The 24,103-nt window shown below is 28.8% G+C and overlaps 1 protein-coding gene and 1 long non-coding RNA gene across 6 annotated transcripts in view; one reads left to right on the top strand and one right to left on the bottom strand.

The window, feature by feature from the left end:
• The window catches only part of LOC127277065 (uncharacterized), a 101,602-nt gene that overhangs the window by 38,850 nt on the left and 38,649 nt on the right, over window positions 1-24,103 (top strand). For 4 of the 5 annotated variants that reach the window (XR_007842312.1, XR_007842313.1, XR_007842314.1 and 1 more), the window contains exons 12-13: window positions 7,441-7,501; window positions 12,717-12,875. This is a non-coding gene — a long non-coding RNA (uncharacterized LOC127277065). The remainder of the gene's footprint in view (window positions 1-7,440; window positions 7,502-12,716; window positions 12,876-24,103) is intronic. The other variant, XR_007842315.1, reaches the window with a different exon arrangement.
• The window catches only part of LOC127277064 (uncharacterized), a 48,093-nt gene continuing 30,797 nt past the window's right edge, over window positions 6,808-24,103 (bottom strand). The window contains exons 2-4 of the mRNA XM_051297882.1: window positions 20,995-22,179; window positions 12,109-12,861; window positions 6,808-8,500 (exon numbers count right to left, since the gene is read on the bottom strand). Of these exons, the coding sequence (XP_051153839.1) occupies window positions 7,709-8,500; window positions 12,109-12,861; window positions 20,995-22,179 (2,730 nt within the window). The 3' untranslated portion in view covers window positions 6,808-7,708. The remainder of the gene's footprint in view (window positions 8,501-12,108; window positions 12,862-20,994; window positions 22,180-24,103) is intronic.

Here is a 24,103-nt window from a genome sequence, read left to right as displayed (position 1 = left end):
TATGTGTGTGTGTATTAAATGCGTGTACAAAGTGTTAAAGTTGTACATTTCCAACATAACACGAACAAGAACCAATCTTCACTATTCACCGTATCAGCGCACAAGTCAAGAATGTTGAATTCACAAGGAAATGTCGATAGTCTTGTCCGAGACACGACCTACCTTACATTTTTATGTCGAGTTTTTAAAAGAGATTATTTTCCCATTGACGCATCTTTTATGTAGATAATAAAAGTAATACGTGGGAACGTTTATACTTTATAGATATATGCACAATATAAATATATTTCTTTAAAGGAATATGATCATTGAGAAAGTAAAAAAAAATTAATCCGTTATATATAGCACTTGGAAAAGAGAAATGATTGTTTATTTTTATATTGATAAATACCATTTTCGATGGTAAAACAATCCATTTCTCTGTAATTGACATGGTTGACACATCTATTTCTATGATTGGCACATCCATATTTGTGAATTCTTATACAAATTCTAAAATATGAATCTGTCAATCATGGAAATTAATAAATCGACCATAAAATGGCCATATGTTAATTAGAGCTTTTCAATTGAAAATTGATATCCTATATTTATGAATGTCTCAACCGCATATACTTTTCTTTTCGTTTAGCAAACTTTTCCTCTTATATTTGACCATTAAAATATTATCCTTTCTAACTTTTGGAAATTTAAAAAATTTCCTTTTAAGAAAAAGGCAAATTTTTCTATTATATAATTTATTTGCTATCAATGAAATTATATTCAAGTGCAAAGTTTACATTAGACGGGTATATTAGCTCCTTTCATTAGAATATCTCACGTTCTTTTACAAAAAAAATATGTATTTGCTTATCTCTCGAACAAAATTCACGAATCACTTAGAAATTTTTGAAAATTAAATACATTTTTTACACTTGACCTATTTTTTTTTAAAAACGCCCCGTGTGGAAAAATTACTGTTTACCTGTATAGTTTCACTATATAAATGTCATTAACTCTTTTTCATTGAGAAATTAGATAGATTCTGTCTAGGAAACCTATTCTAAATCTATTCTAAATAATTTATAGATGCACTAGATGGCTTCCAAATAGTTTATGTATCCTGAAACTAGATAGTTTTAATATAGATTAACTCTCTAGAAACTAGATAGTTTCCATATAGTTTAAGTATCAAGAGACTAGATAGGTTCAATATAGTTTAACTCTCTAGAAACTAGATAGTTTCCATATAGTTTAAGTATCAAAAGACTAGAAAGTTTCAATATAGTTTAACTCTCTAGAAACTAGATAGTTTCCATATAGTTTAAGTATCAAGAGACTAGATAGTTTTCATATAGTTTAAATCTCTAGAAACTTAATAGTTTCCATATAGTTTAAGTATCTAGAAACTTGTTGGTCGTTACATTTCTAGCTAGTTTCGGTGTACTTCAATTATACAGTGCCTATATAGAAAATAATATAACTATATACTCTAACTGTATAGGAACGTGAAATATTTCCACAATATTTAAGAAATAATTGTTTTTTAAAATTATGTTTTGTTCCTTTTGATATCATAAAGTTTCTGATTGAGACTCTGGATCATTTGTCTTAAACTATTTTCACTTTTATTTTTTAAATACAAAAAGCAAGCGGCGAAGTAAAAAAAAAAGATAGGAAAGGAAGCGTTGAAATGAAAAACGTTTCTTCCGTGCGGCGCTCGTTAGGCAAACTGTGTAACATAACCTAATGCATTTAAACAAGGTGCAAATTCTGTCATGAGATAGTGTTACGTCTTATGTTTGAGAATGCACTTATATATTGTATACATATACTTTTTGCATTGAGAAGAACACCGGTTAAACTGGAATTCGCTCCAGTAACTTAATCGATATAAAAATTTGTGTTAATTACGTATTGAAATTGTTGCACGAACTTATCACCTTAATTGTATATGAGCATCCGGACATAAACTATGCTATAAATCTCGTTTAATCACACCTGCGGATATGTTGTGGATTTGGTTAAACTGTTTTAATTCATGTTCAATCGTAATTCTAATAATACAACTACGAGGCTTTTAACATTATATATCAGGGTAGTAAACTATCACACCACTATATTGATAAGATTATTAAGCGACACAAGTGCTTGTGATTACGCATTTATTGTTTGAAATCGAATTTTTTTGTTATCATTTGTAAAATGAAAGTATTAAATTAAAAATGATTTTAAATATCAAAACAACAATAAATTACTGAAGAAAAGGGAAATAAGCAACAAATTATAGGTTATGTTTATGATTATTTTGTTCATGACTTCTTATTGTAAAACCATTGAGTCTTCATTAGATAAAAAATAAAAACTGATTTTGATTTTACATAATTTATATAAAAGAAACTTTTAATCAAGGTAGAACTAAAATAGACATAACCTAAAATATTTTGCTTCTTTGATACGTTTCTTCAAAGCGTCATATTTAGTAACCAAATTGGTTTTAAATTGATACTTTTTTTACAGTGATGTTATAGATCTTTTAGTCGAATTCTTTCCAATTTTTTAAATACTTTATTAACCACATTCTCAATGTCTTTTATGCTTGACATATTTTTTATTTATTAAATGTTTTATGTTGTAATTTCTTCAGTTTTTTTTGTTTTTGATCGACATTTTAATCTTTCTTTTAAAGATCGTTAACAATTGCCCGATAAAAATATTGCATATATACTGTAAATTAGGTTTAACGGTAAATCGTGTCTTCGTGTGTTAATTAAAATTTCATTTTGCACGTAAAATGCACAGTTCTTCAGTATGATTTATAAGTATAAAGTCAAAGAGAAGCACGCACAGAAAGTATATATATATATATATATATATATATATGTGTGTGTGTATATATATCCCAAGTTCTTAAAATTTTTTGAAACAAGGATTAACGTCATATTTACAAAACGTAAATCGCAAATGTTCTTCTACATACTGACTTATCACAAGAATTTTTGTGATGTTCATCTCAGCTAGTTATTATCTATGTCTTCAGTAACTTTATCAACGCGAGTGTAATTATTCTTAAGAATATGGTTTGCATTTTTTCTTCTTTTTATACAAAGACGCTGATGCCGCGCGCTCTCTGGTCACTGAGATGGTAGATTGGTCCGGAACATACCTTCATCATCTTCCTCTTTCTTCTCTTTTATTCTTTATTCTTTTTAGTTTTTTATTGTATTTTTTAATTTTTATTTTATTGTACTATATGTGTAGGTTCAATATAGGTTCAAAGTAGATCTAAAAAAGGCTCGATGAAGTTCCAATGTAGATCCAATATAAGGTTAAAGTAGCTTTAATGTAAGATCGAAGTTGGTTGAAAGTAGATGTAATATAGATCCAATATAGAGTCAACGTAGTTATAATATAGGTTTAATATAGAAAGGTTGAATCTAGGGTCAAAGTAATGTAGACTTAATGAAGGTTCAAAGCAGGTTTAAAGCAGGTTCAAAGTAGGTTCAATATAGTATCAAAGTAGGTTTACTGAAGGCTCAAGATAGGTTCAATGTCGGTCAAAAACAGGTCCAATATAGGGTTGAAATAGGTTCAATGTAGATCTAATATAGCGTTAAAGTAGGTCTAATGTAGATTTAATGAAGGTCCAGGTTAGGATAAATCCAGAGTTGAAATAGGCTTAATGTAGGTCCAATATCCATTAATGTAGGTCCAATTAAAAGTCAAAGTAGGTATAATGTAGGCTTAAGGTAGGTTTAAAGTAGGTCTAATATAGGTGCTATTTAGGTTCAATTAATATAACAGCCATAAAACCCTTTATTGAAGGTGCTATTCGCCTGCGTCTCTAAGAGTTTAAAAAAAAATTTTTTTCTCATTATCTTATTTTCTATACGTTGTCTTCTTCTCACTGATGTTCTTTCGTTTAATTTTCCTCTTTCTCACCATCATCATCATGTTCTTTTCGCAACAGCTTTAATAAAGCACTGTCTACATAATATTTAGAAAGAAAAATACGCGAAGCTCGTTTAATACAACGATATGAGTCTAATCTACAACGTCTTTTGCAGTTTACAGTAATTGTTTTTCCGGAAGAGCACATGCTGTTCTCATCTCCAAGGATCATATCCGTAATCTGATACCGTCCGCGAACTCATCCTCTTGAGACTTTAAAATAGAAGACTCTCTCTCTCTCTCTCTCTCTCTCTCTCTCTCTCTCTCTCTCTGTCTCTCTTTTTCTCTATCTTTCTGCGTTCCCTATGTCACGGGTCACTAACTATATCACGTACCACCATTTATTACTGATTTGATTTTACACATAGGGTGTCTTATTGCACGAGTTTGCTAATGCGCACAAGTGCAAACTCGTTAAAATATCATTTTTGTGTTTTTTTTTTTAGCCTTTCTAAAAATTATTTACTCGCATCATTTTCAGACTAATCAGAACAAGCGTGATAAAAATAAATGATGGAAAATTGCGTATGACGATAAATAGGTGAACTCATTTTCTGCAATATTTCATTTTTAACGAGATATATATTAAGTACGTATGGGAAAGAAATTGTTTTTTAGTGTTCTTAAGTTTTAGACGGAAGAAGGAATGTTTAGTGGATGGGATTAGGGTTACAATATATGTATATCAGTATAATAATTTATAATTAATTGGATAGGATTCGTTAAATTCGAATAATATGTTACATTAACAACGGTACTTTCCATTAATTTTCCAGATAAAAAAGTTTCAGTTATAATTATTAGTATGGATGTATGCAAATCAGAGTTTCATGTTTTTTTTTTAATCTTCCATTATAATATGGTTAAAATCTGTTATCAGATTTGCAGAAGTTTATTTAATTCCACAGTTAATTATATTGAATGTATCAAATTGATATAATAATTTGGATCAATTTGACACTTTTAGTATCAATTTGATACTTTCAAGTTAACTGTGTATTCAATTTTATGTCTCGTAAAATTTGAACAATTTTTATATATATATATATAAAAAAAAGTAAATTGATTTATTTTGAATTGACCACCTTGTATAGAGTATATATTTCTTTTTGTACTTACTTGAACACCCTGACAACCTTATAGCGATGTAACGGCTGCAACAGTTAAGAACATTGCTGATGTAGTTTATCATATACCGCGCCCTCCAGCAGCTGCTGAACATGAGTTCATGTGCACAGCTCCAAGGAATCATCGAAGCATTAATAAGCTATTAAAATAGATGATTTCTTTTTTTTACTCATATATATATATATATATATATATATATATATATATTTATATACAGGAAATAATATATAAAGAGGATTTACTGCATATTTATCTCCTCAAGATTCGCGGAAGCTACTTGTCTCAAGTTCGAAAAATATCAGCAACATTTTAAATAATTATTAACACTCAGTTTTGGGTTGACGAATAACTAAAAATAAATTAATTTCCAAAAAGTACCTTCTACGATTTACTGAAAAAAAATTTATTTGATTCAAATAATCGATTTCTTGACTATTATCAAATAAATATTTACTTGAATCAAATAAATATTTACATGAACCAAATAAATATTTATACTTAAATCAAATAAATATTTATTTGAACAAAATCAAGAAAGTTTCTTTATGAACTTTTTATTTAAAACAAAAAATTTACGATACAGTAAATTGAAAAATTATTTTATAATATATAAATATACCTATATGTATGTTTACCTATTGCAAAACCTTTACTTTTACCTCATTTACGAATGAATATTTCAATCAAATGTAAAGTGCTTCAGATATTTCATCCTCTGATGTTAAACCTTCATTTAACTGTATCGAAAACAGGATAGAATGTCATAAATCAAGTTAAAAGCCTCATAATGGAAGGTATATAAAAGCTTATAATGTATATTTGCATCTATAGAAAATCTATACCGTTTTTTTTATATATATAAAAGAAAAAGATATAATCTTGAATCTTATCTCTTCGCTATTTTCTCCCCTGTTCCTTGACCTGATTATACTCTTATCATTTATTCTTTATCTCGCTCTATTATCCTTTATCTTGTCTTTCTGATCCAAATTCTATTCAACTCTTTACTCACCTTTTTTTATCATCAACTTTCTATTGAATTTGCTTTTAATCGATTTTTCATACCATAAACAATTTTTTTTAAAAAATAGTTTAATAATATTAATAAAGAAATTTATTAATTACAAGAATAAAATAATTATAATTTATTCTCTTAAATTGAATCAGTGAAATTCCACTGATGAAATTAGCTAGAATTTAGCAATTGAATTAGTTCATTAACATTTTTACTGAAAATCAGTTGAATTATTATTGATTGAAACAGTTAATTATGTTTTATTGATTTATGATAAGAGTTGATTTTTTGAATCACTTTAGTAAATTTTCCCCTGAAATTTAGTCATATTTAACTGAAAATTAGTAGAATTCTTTACTGATTGAAACAGTCAAATCTGTTTTACCGATTATTGATAATACAGATTTGATTGTTCAAATCAGTAATAATTCGATTATTTTTCAGTGCCAACTTATTTTTCTATATTTTTACTTTCTTTGAAAAAGTTAAGTTTTTTTTATTGATACAACTCCTGAAAGGAAAACAATAAAAAAAGCACATTTTAATGAAAAAGCACAATTTTTAATATATTATGAATTATATTATTAACTAATTTCTCATCTCAAAAGAACAAGATGGAAAATACATTATATTATATATTATATGTATATATATATATATTAGATTTATGAAACATTTATTGAGAATAATAGTATTTCTATTTAAAATTAAATATAAAATAAAAAATTCTCCACTTTACAATTAAAAGAATAGAGAACGCGTAATTAAGGCACATTTTGTTTTACATATTATACGTACATATATATGAAAATAAAAGTACTCTAATTATACAAAACAGCAGAGGGAACTTAAATAATTGCTCCTCTGAATAGTAAACGGCAGCTCTTTCCTAATAAATAAATACAGATTTTATATTGCATTTCTTATCTATTTTAAATTACTTTTGCATGTTTTGAGTATGTATCACGTTACCACTGTATCCCATTATCATACATTTTATACAAAACCAGTCTTAATGCAGAACTAGCCAATATGAAAATAGTTTTATATATATACACACACTTAGTGAAAGCACGTAATTAAAAAATTAATGGAAGTTTGAGAATTGTTTAACATTTTTTTTAACGAGAAAAATTAATATTTTTTTTTGTGTACTTGATGAAAATGAATTTATAATATTAATGTTTTATATAATTATTACCTTTTCTCAATCGAGATAAATTCAAATTTTTTTAATTTACATTTTTTTTAATTAAATTTATAACTGAAAGTTTTTCAAATTAATATTACTTATAGTTTATGTGATTTATAACTACCAATGATTGAAATTAACATTAATTGAATATTGTTTTTACAAATGTTTGCAGTAGCCGAGTGGTTAGAGCTTCTAACTTGTAACATAAAACCAGGGTTCGATTCTTTGTGGAGGTGAGTTTTTTTGACATAAAAAATATTTCAATCTTTAATTTAAATTTACATATAAATATAATATTTACTATTAAATTAATTAATATTAATATTAATTTATCGAATAGATTAGAAAAAATAAAATCGATGATAGTTGGAAGTAATGATAGTTTCAATCAAGAGTAATTGGTGAAATTTTTCAAACTAAAAAAAATTGATTAGCATTTCTCACACTGGCGTTCTCGATATTGGAGTAACAACATTTGATTCCTGATCAGAATTTGGTGGTGTTAAAGCGGTAGGCGATTTAACAGATGACGTTAATATCTTAGAATCATCAACAATACCATTTGTCGTGACAATTATTTCATTTTGATTTATTTTCACTCCATTTGGATTATTGATTGTACACTTTTTATAATGTGTTCTCATATTGCTACTTTGTGAAAATCTTAAACCACAATTTGGACATGAATAGGGTTTGGTGCCAGTGTGATAATTAAGATGTGTTTTAAGATGATGTTTCTTTGTAAATGCCTTAGTGCACAATGTACATTGATATGGTTTAAGGCCCGAATGTAATCTCGTGTGCAATGTCATATTTGATCTATCGGCAAATGCTTTATGACAAACTTGACATTCATATGGTCGTTCACCTGAATGTGTTCTTAAATGTTGTTTTAATAACATTTTTCGCGAGAATGCCTTACCACATTGTTCACATTGATGTGGCTTAACGCCAGTATGAATTCGCACATGCATATTATATGCGACACGTTGATTAAAACTTTTACCACATTCACCGCACGCATATTCCTTTCGATTACGATGAATCTTCATGTGGGAGCTCAAATATCCACGATCGTTGAAATATTTCCCGCATTCTGGACATGTGGCTGCAAATTCTCTTGTACCTTCGTGTACGCTTCGATGATATTTATAATTCCGTAACTGAGAAAACTGCTTACCACAATCGGCACAACGAAACGGCTTTTCACCTGAGTGCGTCCTACTGTGGACCTGTGGAAAAGGTGAGAGTTCCTCGCTTTAATTTCAGGGGAGAGAAAGAATTATATAACTTATAATAAGGAAGTTGTGATAAGTGTTTGAAAAACTAGTTTTTCATGCGCGGCATATATTTTTATGCAGCGGAACCTCTTCGTTTATATCGGATGTTTATTTCATTTTTTATTCTTTCCATATAGGCGTCAGTTCCTTATGGATAATTATTATAATTGTTACTGAATACTTGGATAAATGTAAAAGAGAAATGAGTTTTATTAGGTTCTTTCAAATATACTTTGAGTTAGTTTTAACTCAATCATTATAATCATTGAAATTTATCTTTTCTTATATTATTATAACAACTATATATGGATAGATCATTACAACGCATCCTAAAATTAATTTTTTGTTTCATAGAATTTCATTAGATTGAATTTTGTGTAGCCAAATTTTTATTTCTGCGAATTTTTTTTCTGATAGAATTTCCCTTATTTTTTTCTGTATAGATTTTCTGCACTTTTTTTTGCATCTCATTTGTTATTTGTTCAATTTCTTAATATTTCAGTTAGAAAAAAAATTTTTCGTTTTAGATATTGCAAAATTTTATATTCTTTTCTATATACATCACTTTCTATTAGAACTTATACGGAACTTTCTTATCCGAAATCTCACAGTAGAACGAAAATTCTGTTTTAAAATACATCAAACATTCACTGCAAAAAAAATTTATTTTATTTAATTAATCAGTTGCTTGACACTATTATTAAATAAATATTTAATTGAACCAAATAATTTTTATTCCAAAATGATTTTTATTTGCATTAAATAATGAAAATATCTTGGAAAAATTATTTTCAAAAGAAGTAAATATAATTTTTTATAATAGCCAAATATATTTTTGCAATTATAAAACAGAATTTCTTTTCTACTGGTCCGAGGTTTAGTTGCATTAAAAAAATTTTGATAATACTAAATTCCATTTGATTTTATTTAATAATTTGTTGATTATTAAAAAGTAAAATATATTTTATAGCTATAATAATATTGATTATTGCAATATTTTATTGATTCTATTATTAATTATTATTAAATCTAATCGTTTTGTTATACGATTGCTGATATTTTCTCATTTATATATTTCTTATCATGTTCAATGTGTTCAAAAACAAAGAAACAGACAATCTATCTATATATATATATTTATATATATATAGTTTTGTGTATATGTTTCTATATTCTATACTTATCTTGTATTTCAAAGTCTAGGCTAACAACCGGTCATTCGAATTTTTCAATAATAATCCGTAACATTGTAAGAGGCAACCAGTTATTAAGCTATCGTTTTCATTTCTAAAGCCGCATAAAGATATTCTTTCAAGATTTCTGGCTCTTCATGAAGGGTAATCAGCGCGCAACATTCAAGGGAAACTACTTATTATATTTATTGTAACTTTGAAATCCATATATAAGATAATTTCAATTTATTTCGAAGATTTTAATCTCTTCATAATATATAATATATATAAAAAGTATATGAAGTTAATTTTCTTTGAAAAATTAAATATGTTATAAATGTTGATAACTTGTATATTCAGTATTTCAGAAAAAAAAGCGCAAAAACAAAAGAAAAAGTATAAAAAAAAATTTGTTAGTTAATTTGTAGACCGCACATGCACATTAAGTGGTTGACTCAATTTGATTAGTAAATTATATGTTGTAATAAATTTTTTTTTTTCGTGTTATATTAATATTTTCTTGTGCTCCAGTAAGAACAGAAATATTTTGAAAAAATATGTTTATCTGATATGCTATTAATTAGTTCCCGGTTATTATTTGATTAGCAAATTGGAAGAAAATAATTTTCTTATAATCCGCTTGTTTTTCAATAACGAGCTGATTATTAAATTCTTGTGTAGTAAAAAAAAAAAAAATTTCTAACGGTTATAGTGCCCTAGTTCTATCTTAAAAATTTTAAAAAAATTTTTTTTCTGTATTTCTAAGAAGGTTTATTGTAAGATCAAAGTATGTTTAATGTCGGTTCAAAGTAGTCTTAATGTAGGTTCAAAGTATTTTCAATGTTGGTTCAAAGTAGTCAAAAAGTAGGTTCAATTACGGTTCAAAGTATGATTAATATAGGCTCAAAGCAGGTTGAATATAGGTTCAAAGTAGGCTCAAAGTAGGTTAAATGTAGGTTTAAAGTATATGCTTAATATAAGCTCAAAGTAGGTTTAATGTACGTTCAAAGTAGGTAGAAACTAGGCTTAATTTCGGTTCAAAGTATGCTTAATATAGGCTCAAAGTAGGTTAAATATAGGTTCAAAGTATATGTTTAATATGGGCTTAAAGTAGGTTTAATGTACGTTCAAAGTAGGCAGAAACTAGGCTTAATTTCGGTTCAAAGTATGCTTAATATAGGCTCAAAGTAGGTTAAATATAGGTTCAAATTAGGCTCAAAGTAGGTTAAATGTAGGTTCAAAGTGTATGTTTAATATAGGCTCAAAGTAGGTTTAATGTACGTTCAAAGTAGCCAGAAACTAGGCTCAAACTAGGTTCAATGTTGGTCCAAAGTGTGCTTAATATAAGCTCAAACTAGGTTTAATGTCGGTACAAAGTATATGCTTAATATAGGCTCAAAGTAGGTTTAATGTAGGTTCAAAGTGGACAGAAACTAGGTTTAATGTCGGTCCAAAGTATATGCTTAATATATGCTCAAAGTAGGTTTAATGTAGGTTCAAAGTAGACAGAAACTAGGTTTAATGTTGGTTCAAAGTATGCTTAATATAGGCTCAAAGTCGGTTTAATGTAGGTTCAAAGTAGGCTTAATGTAGACTTAAATCAGATTCAATGTCGGTTTAAAATAGGCTTAATATAGGCTCAAAGCAGGTTCAATGTCGTTTTAAAGTAGGTTTAATGTAGGTTCAAAGTAGGCTTAAAGTATTTTTAATGTTGGTTCAAATTTAGTTCAATGGTAGTCAAAATTTTCTAAAAGGAAAAATTGTACATGTTGAAAAATTTGTGATTAATTTTACAAAATATTTTCGCAACATTCTTTTGATTCTATTTTATAGTATTTGAGACAAAAAAAAGTGAACTAAAATTTATGTTTAATTTTGTGGAACGTTGAATCTTAGGTCGCGGGTTACAAGTTACAAAATAAAATAACAAAAAAAAGAATAGAAATGAACGGAACCATAGCCACATTGGTAATAAACAAGCTCCCTGAATACTCGGAAAGTCACCTTTCTCTAAACTCTGCGAAACGCTGCTACTACTACTTTACTGTCACATTGTTTCCGATTGTGGTGACGGTGAAACGTTTAGAACCCACAGGAGACTTGTCTATCTTTTTTTTTCATAGCTGAAATCCGTCAGACGTTTATCTCGTGGTCAAACGCGTTTATAACTCGCATCATTTCTCAAACTTAGAAACAATTATTATCTATATTTCTTTAAAAAAAAAAAAAAAAAAATTAAAATCGCCACAATTTTATGATTGCGGTGTGAAATTTTTACATAGTCATTTTTTTTATTCTTAGAATATTTTTCAGTGGAAATCGAGATTTAAAAAGTTACGTAAGAGAAAAGAAAGATAGAGAGAGACATAGATAGACAGATATAATCACCTTTAATGATGCTCTCGTCACGAAAGTTTTGCCACATTGATCGCATCGATGATCTTCGCTATTATTGTTTCTTCCACGATGAATATTATCGTTCGTTACTTCATTATTATTATTATTACTATCACTACCAATCGATTCAGTTGCAATTGTCAATTTTTCACTGCATTGACCCTCGGCATCAATTTTTCCATCATTAGATGATTTATTATTTTCTACTATTTTATCATTTGTTTGAATTATTGAATCACAAAGCCTACTGACTGGATGAGATATCTCTGGTTTTTGACAATTATTTAATTGTGAGCAATTTTGTTTGGCAAAATAAGCCTTCTTTGGATTTGGACGAATCACATGATTATTTGAATTTTGAGTTGTTTTTATAATACTCGTATTAGTTGTTGTTGTTGTTTCATTGTTTAAAAATGATCTATTTGATGATAATGGAGGTGTTGTATTTGTTGGATAAAAAGGTTGTGAAGTTCTTGAAATAATTGTAGGAAGTATGACAGGTTGAGCAACTGGTCCTGAAATGGGAGATAAATAAAATTCTTGTCTTCTATCCTGATTTGTCAAGTGTGATTCTTCTTCACTTGTGAATTTTTTTTCAGGTGATGTTGACACTTGTTCAGTATAATGATTGTTGACTGCGACAAATGGTTTTGGGGAGTCAATTGGACTGCAGGAACGTGATTCTGTCGTTTGTGGTTCCGGTAAAAGATGCTGCTGCTGCTGTTGCAACTTCCCATTTTGTTCCTGTAACAAACAAGGTAATATCATACTTTTTTTGCTTTGAAATTTTATATTTTCTTTCTTTCTTTTCTTTAAGCTATTTTTCTTTCTTTTTGGCTTTTATTAGAGTTTTTTCAATTTGAAAAAAAATATTTCGAAAATAATTTAATAAAAACATTTATGCAGAAATAAAATTTGTTTGAAACAACCACATTTTGATTAAATCAACCAAATAAATGTGTTGTTATTATAGTTAACTAAACTTTCGGTTGAATCGACTCAAGTTTATTTGTTTCTGTAATATTTTAGAAAATATGTTAATAGAAGTTTGATTTTTGAATTTTTTTTTCTACTGATTTAAATCATATTTGTAAAATAGAGAAAATTTCGAAATGGAATCGTAAAAGTTGGCTCGTAAAAAAAGACATGGAAAAATTTTGTCAAATTTATTTGTATCTGTGTATAATGCAAATAAGATATAATTAGAGAAATTTTTATATTTCGCGTGATATAATTTTTTAAATTGATGATTATTTTTTTATGATTTTATATAATATACTCTCTAAATTTGAATTAAGGAAAAAATCTATTTTTTCCAGTTATTTTTTAACTTAAAATTAGTTACTTAATAAATAGTTATTTTTTACTAATTGCTGAAGCAAATAGTCAGTCTAGATTTTTAGCTAACATTTGTTAGCATTTGTAGCTAATTTTTCTAATTTTTAGCAGCTCTAGCAAAAAATTTTAGTTCCTGTAGGAAATTTTTTCAGCTAACATTCATTAGCATCTTTAGCTAATTTATTCTTTTTCTTGTGAATGTTAGTTTAAAGGAGCGAAAGTTGTAGTTGTTTTAGTAAATAGTGAATGTTCCAAGTAAATCTTTTTGAATAATTGGAAAAATTATATAAGGGTGGAATGCTACATTTTTGAGCATCTGTAATTGACTTTATATACTCGAAAGTGGTCGCATCTTAATTTAAAGCTTAGTCGTTTTACCATAGAAACATCTCGTTTGGATTGCTCCTTATATTTCTCACAGCTCTTAGAAATTGTAATAGTCGTCGTAAAACATTTGCAAAAGTTCCTGATGTAGTCGCGATGACCTATTAGGCAATCTTCTAACTCCCCATCTTTTTTTTATGACGGAAAACTTTCCTTTTGAAATAGGTCCAATAAATATGTAAAATTACCTTTTAGAAATTGAAAGTATTTCCGAGGAGAAGTAATTTTAAATACAATTTTTTTTTCTAATTCTTCACTTTGTCACATTTTATTAAAAAGATTTCATATAATCTTGATTTTATAATACACTAAGAAAAAAATTTGATTCAAATAATCGGTTACTTATTATCAAATAATTATTATTTGAATCAAAAGTTATTTTTGTTTTAAATACTGAAAACTGTTGATTTGAATTCTACAATTTATTTGGACCAAATAAAAATTATTTGATTCGAATACAATTTATTTATGGACCAAATAAAAGTTATTTGATTCGAATACAATTTATTTGTTAATAGCCAAGTAATCGATTATTTGAATCAAATAAATTTTGTTTTTAGTGTAATTTAATTTGCAGTAAAATTAAATGGTTGCAAAATTTTACAGACAATGTGATCTCTGTTATAGAGATTAAAGACAACAGTTGTCTAATTTCTCTTTAATGATTCGTCAAATTGGGAAAAAAGTGTGAGAATCTAAGAAATCTCCAGCAGAGTAGAAATTATCAGTAGGTTTATATATATATATATATATATATATATATATATATATATACATTGAAAGGGTAGACCAATCCTTGAAGTAAAAGTGCTAATATCATTAATTTAACCTTTCTCGACTGTCAAATCCATCAGCGGAATATGAGAGCTTTTGCATTCGTTGAATTTATTACACAATTGCTCCTCATGCTATAGGGATAGTATCAAATGATTGAGCGCCGCACGAAACAACGGAGCTATTTTTTTCACTTTCTAATGAAAAGATATCTTGACGTCTTTGTGTGTCTGTGCTAGAGAGCTCGTTTATTCGCTTGTCATATTGGGCAAAATCTTCCAAGTTCAGATTGTCTTGAGTATATTATTATATATATATATATATATACTAGGGGGCTATGCCCCCTGCGCGCTTCGCGCGCCAACCCCCATTCCCCCTCCTCTCTTCCGCTCCCCTACCCTAAATTTAAAGGTTAAGATCGTTTCAAGACTCTGAATATAGCCTCAAGTCCCCCCCCCCTTCTCTTCTACCCCCCTTCTCTTGACTTGCGGCTATATTCAGAGTCTTGGAACAGCGGCGGCGGCGGCGGCGGCGTTGGCGGCGATATCTTTTTGTAATATAGGTAGATATATAGCGGTTGGTATAATATTAAAGAAACAGCAATAATGCGGTACTTCGTTTTGTTGCGGTATAAAAAGAGAGTACGGGTTTTATGAACGTGCACGCGGCACGGCCTCCTGTATAGCCTTGGTTTATCGCGAATCATCCGAACCTGAACTACTGCTCCTCAGGGTCGCGAGCGCGCACGCTAACAGTTAACTCACCACCCTCGACCAAAGCTTCCTCTCTTCAACATTCAACTTTTTTTTTTTTTTTCCTCTGCCCTCTAACCTGTTACACCTGTTTTATGGCATATAATTCACCTGTGTCGAACTTTAATGCGAATTTAAACAATTTTTTTCTCTTTGTATACCATTTCAATGTTAAAGTTGCTGTCGATTTAAAAAATTTGATTTTGTAATGAATTTTGAATTTTTAAGGTCCTATCAGTTACCCCTTAACGACAGTTTTAGATTTGGCTTTGATAATTAGGTCTGCTAAAGATTAGGTCAAATAAGAATTAGGTTAAATAAATGTTAGGCAAAATGAGAATTAGGTCAGTTAAATATTAGGCTAAATAAAAATTTGATTTCCTGAAAATTAGGCAAAATTAAAATTATGTCAGCTCAATATTAGGCAATTAATTTCATTAAGAACAAATTAAAGTAAAGGGTAAATAAAAATTATGATAATAATTATGTCAAATGTAGATTAGATCAAATAAGAATTAGGTGAAATTATTAAATTTTTTGAAAATTAAAAACCTATAATTCTTCTAATTCGCAATAAGATTGCGAAGGAAGCTTTGCCTAAAGTTTGTGACAATCGTGGGACAAGATTGTACCGCAAACTTATTGTCAAACTTGCATGGTAATCTTGCCGCTGGTTTACGTTCTATCTGGATAGTTAAAAATTTGTAAAAATTTAGTCCGCTTTAAAAGCATATATTATTATTTTTTTTCTTTTTCTCCTTTCAAGTATCGAGAATGATGAATAGAGTGTAAATTAATGAAAAAAAAAACACATCTCTCGGTATAATTATGAGACCTATTCGCCAATATCGATTCAGTAATTGACGAAATGCACTGCGATTATCATCAGAGTTGAAGCATAATATTATATATCCACGGTGTTCAGGTCTTGTACTTATCGTCACGGACGATTTAGTTTCACTTTTAATTTCCACCCTGGAGTACATATAACTCGCTTTCTGCGCCATTGAACTTGACGGATGTTGATCAGTTTATATTTTATGCATATATATGTACAGTATTTACCAACAATTACCATTACATTTTCTTGATATTCATTTCCTTGTAATTTTCTTTCACTTCTCTCCTTGGGTTTATATTTACGAATAGCGCGTAGTTCAACGTATATATGTATATTTAATTGAAGGGAAAAAAAAAGTTTACCGCAACAACGAAGAAAAATTAATTGTCGACAAATAGCCGCTCACAAGTAACGATTAGGTCAGGAACAACTTAATTTTGCCAAAAGCAGAATATGGATTGTATAGTGTATTGCCTTCAATTAAAGCGATTGAATAAATTTAAACTGGTGCGTGAAACAGTAGCTTTGTGGAATAAATGACCGAGTGAATGTGTGTGTGTGTGTATATATATATTGCGAGAGTCTGGGAACGATTTACGATTCGGTGAGTACGTAACAAATGATTCGATGTCTTGTGGCGAGCGATGAACTTGTATATCCCCTGATGAATGACATTTCGAATGTTGACTTTAAGTGACAGTTAGTCAGAAAAATTATTCTCCTTTGATAGAGAACACCGAAACCAAAAATGAAAAGAAAATGAAAAGAGCACAAATAACAAGTAAACCAGTAATTGATAGATTCATTAAATAGAATGACATTGGTCATAGTAGTTGGAGAGCGAGTCAAGAGCCGATTAGAAACGGGTTATCGTTAGCTACGATCGGCAATTACACTCGTTTAGAAAAAAAAAAAAAATAAACAAACAGCAACTCATAAATTTCAAGGTCACTCGGAAGAAATCGCTTTTTAAGGGCATATAGTGGAAAATAATGAAGGGCTCCCTCTCTTGTTAACTTCAATATTCTTTCTTTTTTTTTGCATCACTTAATTGTAGAAAAAAAGTAGTCATTGTTGAAAAAATAGATTAATTATTTTTAGATTCGCGTTTTAGGCGTTACTCACAATTTTTTCGAAATTTTTTTTTTTTAATGGATTTTTACTGTAGCAAATATAGCAACCTTTACTACGGAAATAAATTCCTTAGTAACTGTAACTATGGAAATAGCTACTATAGCAACCGTTGCTATGGACTTGGTTACCATAGCAACCGTAACTATGGAAATAGCTACTATAGCAACCGTTGCTATAGACTTGGTTACCATAGCAACCGTAACTATGGAAATAGCTACTATAGCAACCGTAGCTATAGACTTGGTTACCATAGCAACCGTAACTATGGAAATAGCTACTATAGCAACCGTTGCTATGGACTTGGTTACCATAGCAACCGTAACTATAGAAATAGCTACTACAGCATCCGTTGCTATGGAAATTGTTTCTTTAGAAACCGTTGCTATGTAAATGGTTACCATATTTCTTTAATTCGACAATAGATTTAAATTTCGTGTTATTTGTTTTTGAAAGAATTTAGAAATTAAAGTACTATAAAAATTAAGAAGACACTTTCAAATTGATAAAAAGAGATAATTTTTCCAAGTTTTTTTTTTTAGTGAAGTGCTAATGAAAGTTTTAATCGTATCGCAATGTAAAAATTATGATATGAATATAACTGTAATTGTATAAATATATATATATGAAAGAAATGACATTTTCATTTTATGCGTGTAGTCATATATATATATGGAGAAAGCAAAGTTGTAAAATATACCTAATTCTAATTCAAGAATTCAATGTGCGGATCACATCATTAAGTTGTACACATACGTGAAGATATTTTCAAGTGTTTATTACACCGCACGTGTGTCTTCACAAATGACCCAATGTTTACGCATCTTATTCTCAGACATTAGCAGTGGAAAAATAATTGACAGAAGGCTAAGAATTAAAATTTTGCTTCCTGTGAGTAGAAGGAGTTTGAATTTAGATTCAAAAATAGGAGCAGAAACTAAAAAAAAAAAACTAAGAATTTAGAAGAAGTTTCATCTAAAATTTTTTTTCCAATGTATATTTTGTAGGGGATTTTAAAAATTTTTTTGCTGTTTAATTTCTTTTTCCTTATAGTGAGGAAAATACATTTATTAGCTATAAAGAAATTCACTCGTGACACCTTTGCGCGCCTAAGTAAATGGACCGGTTGCAGTTTATAAAGTAAACAATTTAATAACTCTTGAAATAGAGGGACGAATATATTTTTTTTTTCCTTTTCAACGAGAAATGTCAGTTTACAAAGATTTTGTCGCTTGACAAACTTCGCGGCGGCTGGTCTCGCGACAATGATGTTTGTCTACTTTTAAGTATATATATATGAAGGAACACGAGATCTCGCTTCTTGGTTGCGGCTACGATGAACGAACACGGAAATCTCATTGGAGAGCATAAAGTATCGCAAGCCGCAACTTTTGCCTCTCGAACGGTTGACAGCTCGTACGTGTTTCAAATGAGGATTTTCTCAAACGACTTGTGTTCATATATACTTCTTCTTTTTTTTTTTTTAAAAAAAAAAGAACGTTTTTCCCCTCGCTTCGTTTCTTCTCTCTTATAATACACCAAAACCGTTTCTTGTACTAAGAAGATATTTTTTTTCTTCTTCTTACTTCTTTCTTCCCTCCTCTTTACGTTTTTAAGTATACAATATATGTGACTTGAAGAGAGTTTTACGAGAAAGTTACTGTTACTCGTGTTTTGCATCCTAAACAAGAGTGGGACATTGCAGTTGTCTCCTTAACCCACTAAAATCTGTGATTTTTTTTCTTGTAACTGTTCTCAGAAAAGGACTATTTAAAAAAAAAATTTATTTTTTAAAATTTTAATTCAAATTTTCATTTATTCGAATTTACATTTTGCAGAAATCTTAAGAACGCCGTATTTTTATATTATAATACTTTCATTTGTCCGAATAATTATCTGTCAGTAAAATTTGGGCATTCATTTAAAAATTAACCAATCAGAAGTTATCAACGAAATTATGATTGGCTAACTATCGAATATCCGCCCAAATTTTTCTGTCAGATATTTATTCGGACACATGAAAGTTCTGTAAAATAAAAAAATAATAAATTTTAAAGTAAATAATAGAATAGAAAAGAATTCTTTCTAATATTCTTTTTGTAATATAGAAATTTGGTTAAATAGAATTCGTATGTTAAATAATAATTCGAAGAAATATAAAAATTTGGCTAAACGTGAATTATTGAAAAGAAAAATTGAAAATTAAAATAATGAAACACAAAAACGTGGCAGTTAGATGAAAAATTGATGGGTAAAAATTACACCCGTAATATTCAACCGGCAACATGAATCGAATTGGTAATTGGAATTGATTGCTCATCTCCAAATTATATGACGAGAGAGATAGATAGTTCCAAGAATATTTTCGTATTCAAAAAGAAAAAAAAAACACTTGAATCCTTTTAGGTTTTTAAAAGATCCTCTTTTTCACACGTTTTAATGGTAACATAAACACATACTGCGACGAAATTTATTGAATTATTTAACATATTCTTCTGATGGGTATTACAAAAGTATATACTTACATTTTATTTAATCGCGTGTTTTAAGATTAGAATGATTTTCTATTTTAAATAAAAATAGTTTCTTGTTTCAATTTCTTTTTTTTTCTCATGTAAGTTGTTGTTTTTGTTTTTTTTTTTTTTTTGTTCAAATATTCCCGTATGCGATCGAATTGCTTCTCCTCTCTCAATGTGTAAATGGCAACACACACCATTGCGAGAGGCGTTGAATAAATTTCAATAATCATCTTGTCTCGATTAAATCGTTTGTGAGACAAGTACTGAAACATCGTTAGCCTCAATTCCGCCCAAGTGCTTAAGGACATGAAACGAAACCTTATACAATAAGTAACATACACGTACAAAAAGGGAAAATTAGTTTTATTCTCCTCTTAAAATTTTTTGTTTCTTTATTTTGCTAAATAATTTCTCCTAATTTTCATTTAGTCAAATGTTTAGCTGTTTTTATTTATCCTATTTTTATAATAATTATTTACCCTAATTCATATGGGGTCTAATCTTTATATGACCTAATTCTTATTTGGCTTCACTTTTATTTAACATAAGTCTTTTTGGTCTATTTCTCATTTGGCTTAATATTTATTTAACTTAATTCTTTTAAGCCTAATTTTTATCTGCTTCAATTCTAATGTGGCACCTAATTACAATGCACCTAATTCTTTTTGACCTAATTTTTATCTGTCCTAATTCTAATCTGGCATAATTTTAATTTGGCTTAATATTTATTTAACCTAATTCTTTTTGGCCTAATTTTTATCTACTCTACTTCTAATGTGGTTTAAACTTTAATGGACCTAATTCTTTTTGGCTTAATTTTTATCTATCCTAATTCTAATCTGTTCTAATTATTATGTATCCTAATTGGTAATAACTACAATAAAGGGAGTTGTTAGAGAATTAGGAGAATTGTAATTAGAGGAATATGATTTAGAAGAATTAGAATTAAAATAATTGGAATTAGAGGAATTAGATTTTGAAGAATTAGAATTAAAATAATTAGAATTAGAGGAATTAGATTTAGAAGAATTAGAATTAGAGGAATTGGAATTAGAGGAATTAGAAAAAGTAATAAAGTAACTTACTATTTATCAGTAAAAAAATAAATGTTATTTTAAAGAGTAATAAAAATACTTACGGGTGATTCTAAGTGTGATGGCAAAATATTAGGCTGAATTTTAGGTGAATGATGAGGCCTCGTTAATTGTCTCCATGGCGATGCTGTCACTTGATTAGCTACATGTCTCTTGGGTGGTTTCCATTGACAACAACTCTCACTGCACGTTAAATCTTCACCAGTTTGTGAATAATCAAGTCTCTCGCTATTACTCGAAGTTCCAATTGTCGTATAATATAATGGTGGCACTCTATGTTCTAAGAACTTGTCTTGTTCATTTTTTTCGCCAATATGATAACTTGTATCCATCGTGACGTTATTAATACCAAGGCTATTTAAACGATGAATATCGTCTCTTGATTTGCAATTAGACGACTGTCTACACGATTCACTGAATATTCGCATTTTCAGTGCATCGACATTATCTGTCGTTGAAATTGGTTCACTGGGTCTTTTCGACAAGTAGGACACATTTAAAACATCAACAACAGGTACTTCTTCATGTCCTCCTCCTCTTCCTCCTTCCTCCTTGCCAATAAAACTTTCACAATACCTAGACTCTGGTGAGTAGAGAATTTGATTTTTTATTGAATCTGATCTCATGTCTTCTGGGACATTTCTTTGCTGATCATTTTCTGCACCCGTTGTTGTTGTTGTTGTTGTTGTTGATGCTGTTAAAATATTCTCATGACTCATCTGCCAATAGGGAGTTGATTCCGTTGGTATATGACTTTCAAAAAAATAATTGTTACGATATTTTATTGGTTCATCTGTTCGGCGATAAATTTTTGGATCGTGATGTGAAATTGTTTTTGTAAATTCATCGAAATAAATTGTTTTTTCCTTTTTACTGAAATTTTGATCGTAATCAGAAATTGTTTTTCGTGAACGATAATGATGATGATGATGATACCATTTTTCATTTGATGGATATTGTTCACATTCGAGATATTTTGTACTAATTTTCACATCTTTTATGTCTTCGGGTTTACAGTCATTTTTCATAAATATCGGTAGTGGAGGAAGACGAATGTGCAAAGCTTCAGCGGCTCGTAAAAAAGCGTTCAGTCTTAGTCGTGGTACAGTCGCATTTCCAGTGTACACAAAACCTAATATTGCTGCTAGTTCCGGTCCCTCTACTTCCGCAAGGATCACTGTAATTGGCTCACAATATTCCATACCCTTGCTGTGCGCCAATAGAACCTCCTGAAACATTAAATAATTTCATATTAATAATTATAGTCTCCAATTACAAATCGATTAATTTACACCTGACCTATTTAACCTAATTCTTATTTGGTTTAATTAATCATAATTTGATCTAATTCTTACGTGGCCTATTTTTTTGTACTAATTTTCACTTACCCTAATTTATATTTTACCTAATTCTTATTTGCCCTAATCTTTATTTAATCTAATCCGTCATTTGGCCTAATACTAATTTGGCCTAATATTTGTGACCTAATTCTTATACAGCCTAATTTTTACTAATTCTCATTTGGCCTAATTATCACTTGACATAATTCTAATATGGCTTAATATTTATTTGACATAATTCTTATTTGACCTAATTCTCGTATGGCCAAATGTTTATTTAACCTAATGTTTATTAAGGCATTCAAGAATTAGGACATATAGTAAGTTTAGGCGAAATAAATATCACGTTATTAAAGATTAGGCCACATAATAATTAGGCCAAATTAGAATTGCATATAACGATCATTGTGAATTGGAACAGATAAATATTAGGCCAAATATGAATTATGTCAAATAGAATTTAGGCCACATGAGAATTAGGTCAAGTGACGATTAGGCTAAATAAAAATTAGGTTACAAAAAGATAAGGCCAAAAGAAAATTAGCGAAAAAAAAATATTAGGCCAAATGAGGATTAGATTAAATAAAAATTAGAGTAGATAAGAATTAGAGAAAAATTTTGCTAATTGAGAATTAATTTAATAGAGAATTAGGCCAAATGGGAAGTAGGTTATGAAATATTGAAGCATGTCACTAGGGCTGATAAAAATTAGGCCAAATTAAAAGTTGGTTAAATGAAGATTAAGAGAATTATGAATTGGGATAGGTGAATATTAGGCCAAATAGGAATCACATCAAATGAAGATTAGATTAAATGGTTAATAGATTAATTAAAATTTAGGAGAAATAAATATTTTGATTAAATTAAGGCAATGTGAGAATTTTCATTAGGCCATTTTGAAATTTTGAAGAAAATGCATGCATCTACTTTAATTTTATTTGTTAAATAGTTTTTTTTATCAGACAATTAATAAAAATGTCGGAAGTTGGTGTTTAAAGTGAAAGATGCCTTTAGTCGAGACATTTTACATAATTAATCCATCTATCGCGTTTTAATTACGACATTTGTAATTAATGAACTGTGATTTTTTTCTCGTCGACGCAATATTTAGTAGCGTTGAAGATGTGTAATAAACACTATCTGTCGTGTTTTCTAAAATCACCGTTAGACTACTTCTAAATAAGTCCCCTGAAATTAGTAGCAATATATGCGTCAAAAGTGACTCATCCTAAAAGAAAGAGAGAGAGAGAACGAGAAACAAGTTAACGGTGATTCTTTTTTTTTTGCTAATGTTTTTCACCTAATAAATATCAAAATGTGCATAAATATTGTCTTATCTTGGAATGTATATAGATATATAGAATTCTAGTCACCGAATCAAAGGTGTTCGAAACAGACTGTAAATTTTCATATTATCCTCAATTTAATGTCAATTTTTGTCGAGACGAAAGGCTCGGCAGCTTTTTTTTGTGCGTAAATTTAAATTTATAAAATATCTACGAAATTGCCTCTTATGGGTCATTAGGGTGAGAATTTTTATGTCTCTATATTATAAATGATACAAGTAAATAATTAAAAAAAAAAAATAAATTATGCAAATTTTTACAACAAATTATTACGAGAATTAATTGCGCGAGTAACTTAACAAGTAATTATACAAATAATCAGTCAGATAATTATGTAAATAACACTTTTTTTTTTCTTCAAAAATTCAAGATAGAAGATTGAGGAAAAAATTCTTTTTCGATAAAATTAATTAATGAAGAAAAAGAAATGGATAAATAACTAGCAGAGAAATAAATAAAAATGATAA

This window comes from Leptopilina boulardi, unplaced genomic scaffold, assembly GCF_019393585.1.
Source record: "Leptopilina boulardi isolate dan_hultmark-lab unplaced genomic scaffold, ZJU_Lbou_2.1 LbouV2_165, whole genome shotgun sequence".
Lineage (NCBI taxonomy): Eukaryota > Metazoa > Arthropoda > Insecta > Hymenoptera > Figitidae > Leptopilina > Leptopilina boulardi.
Note: the sequence above shows the minus strand (reverse complement) of the source record. Positions and strands in the feature narration are given on the sequence as shown.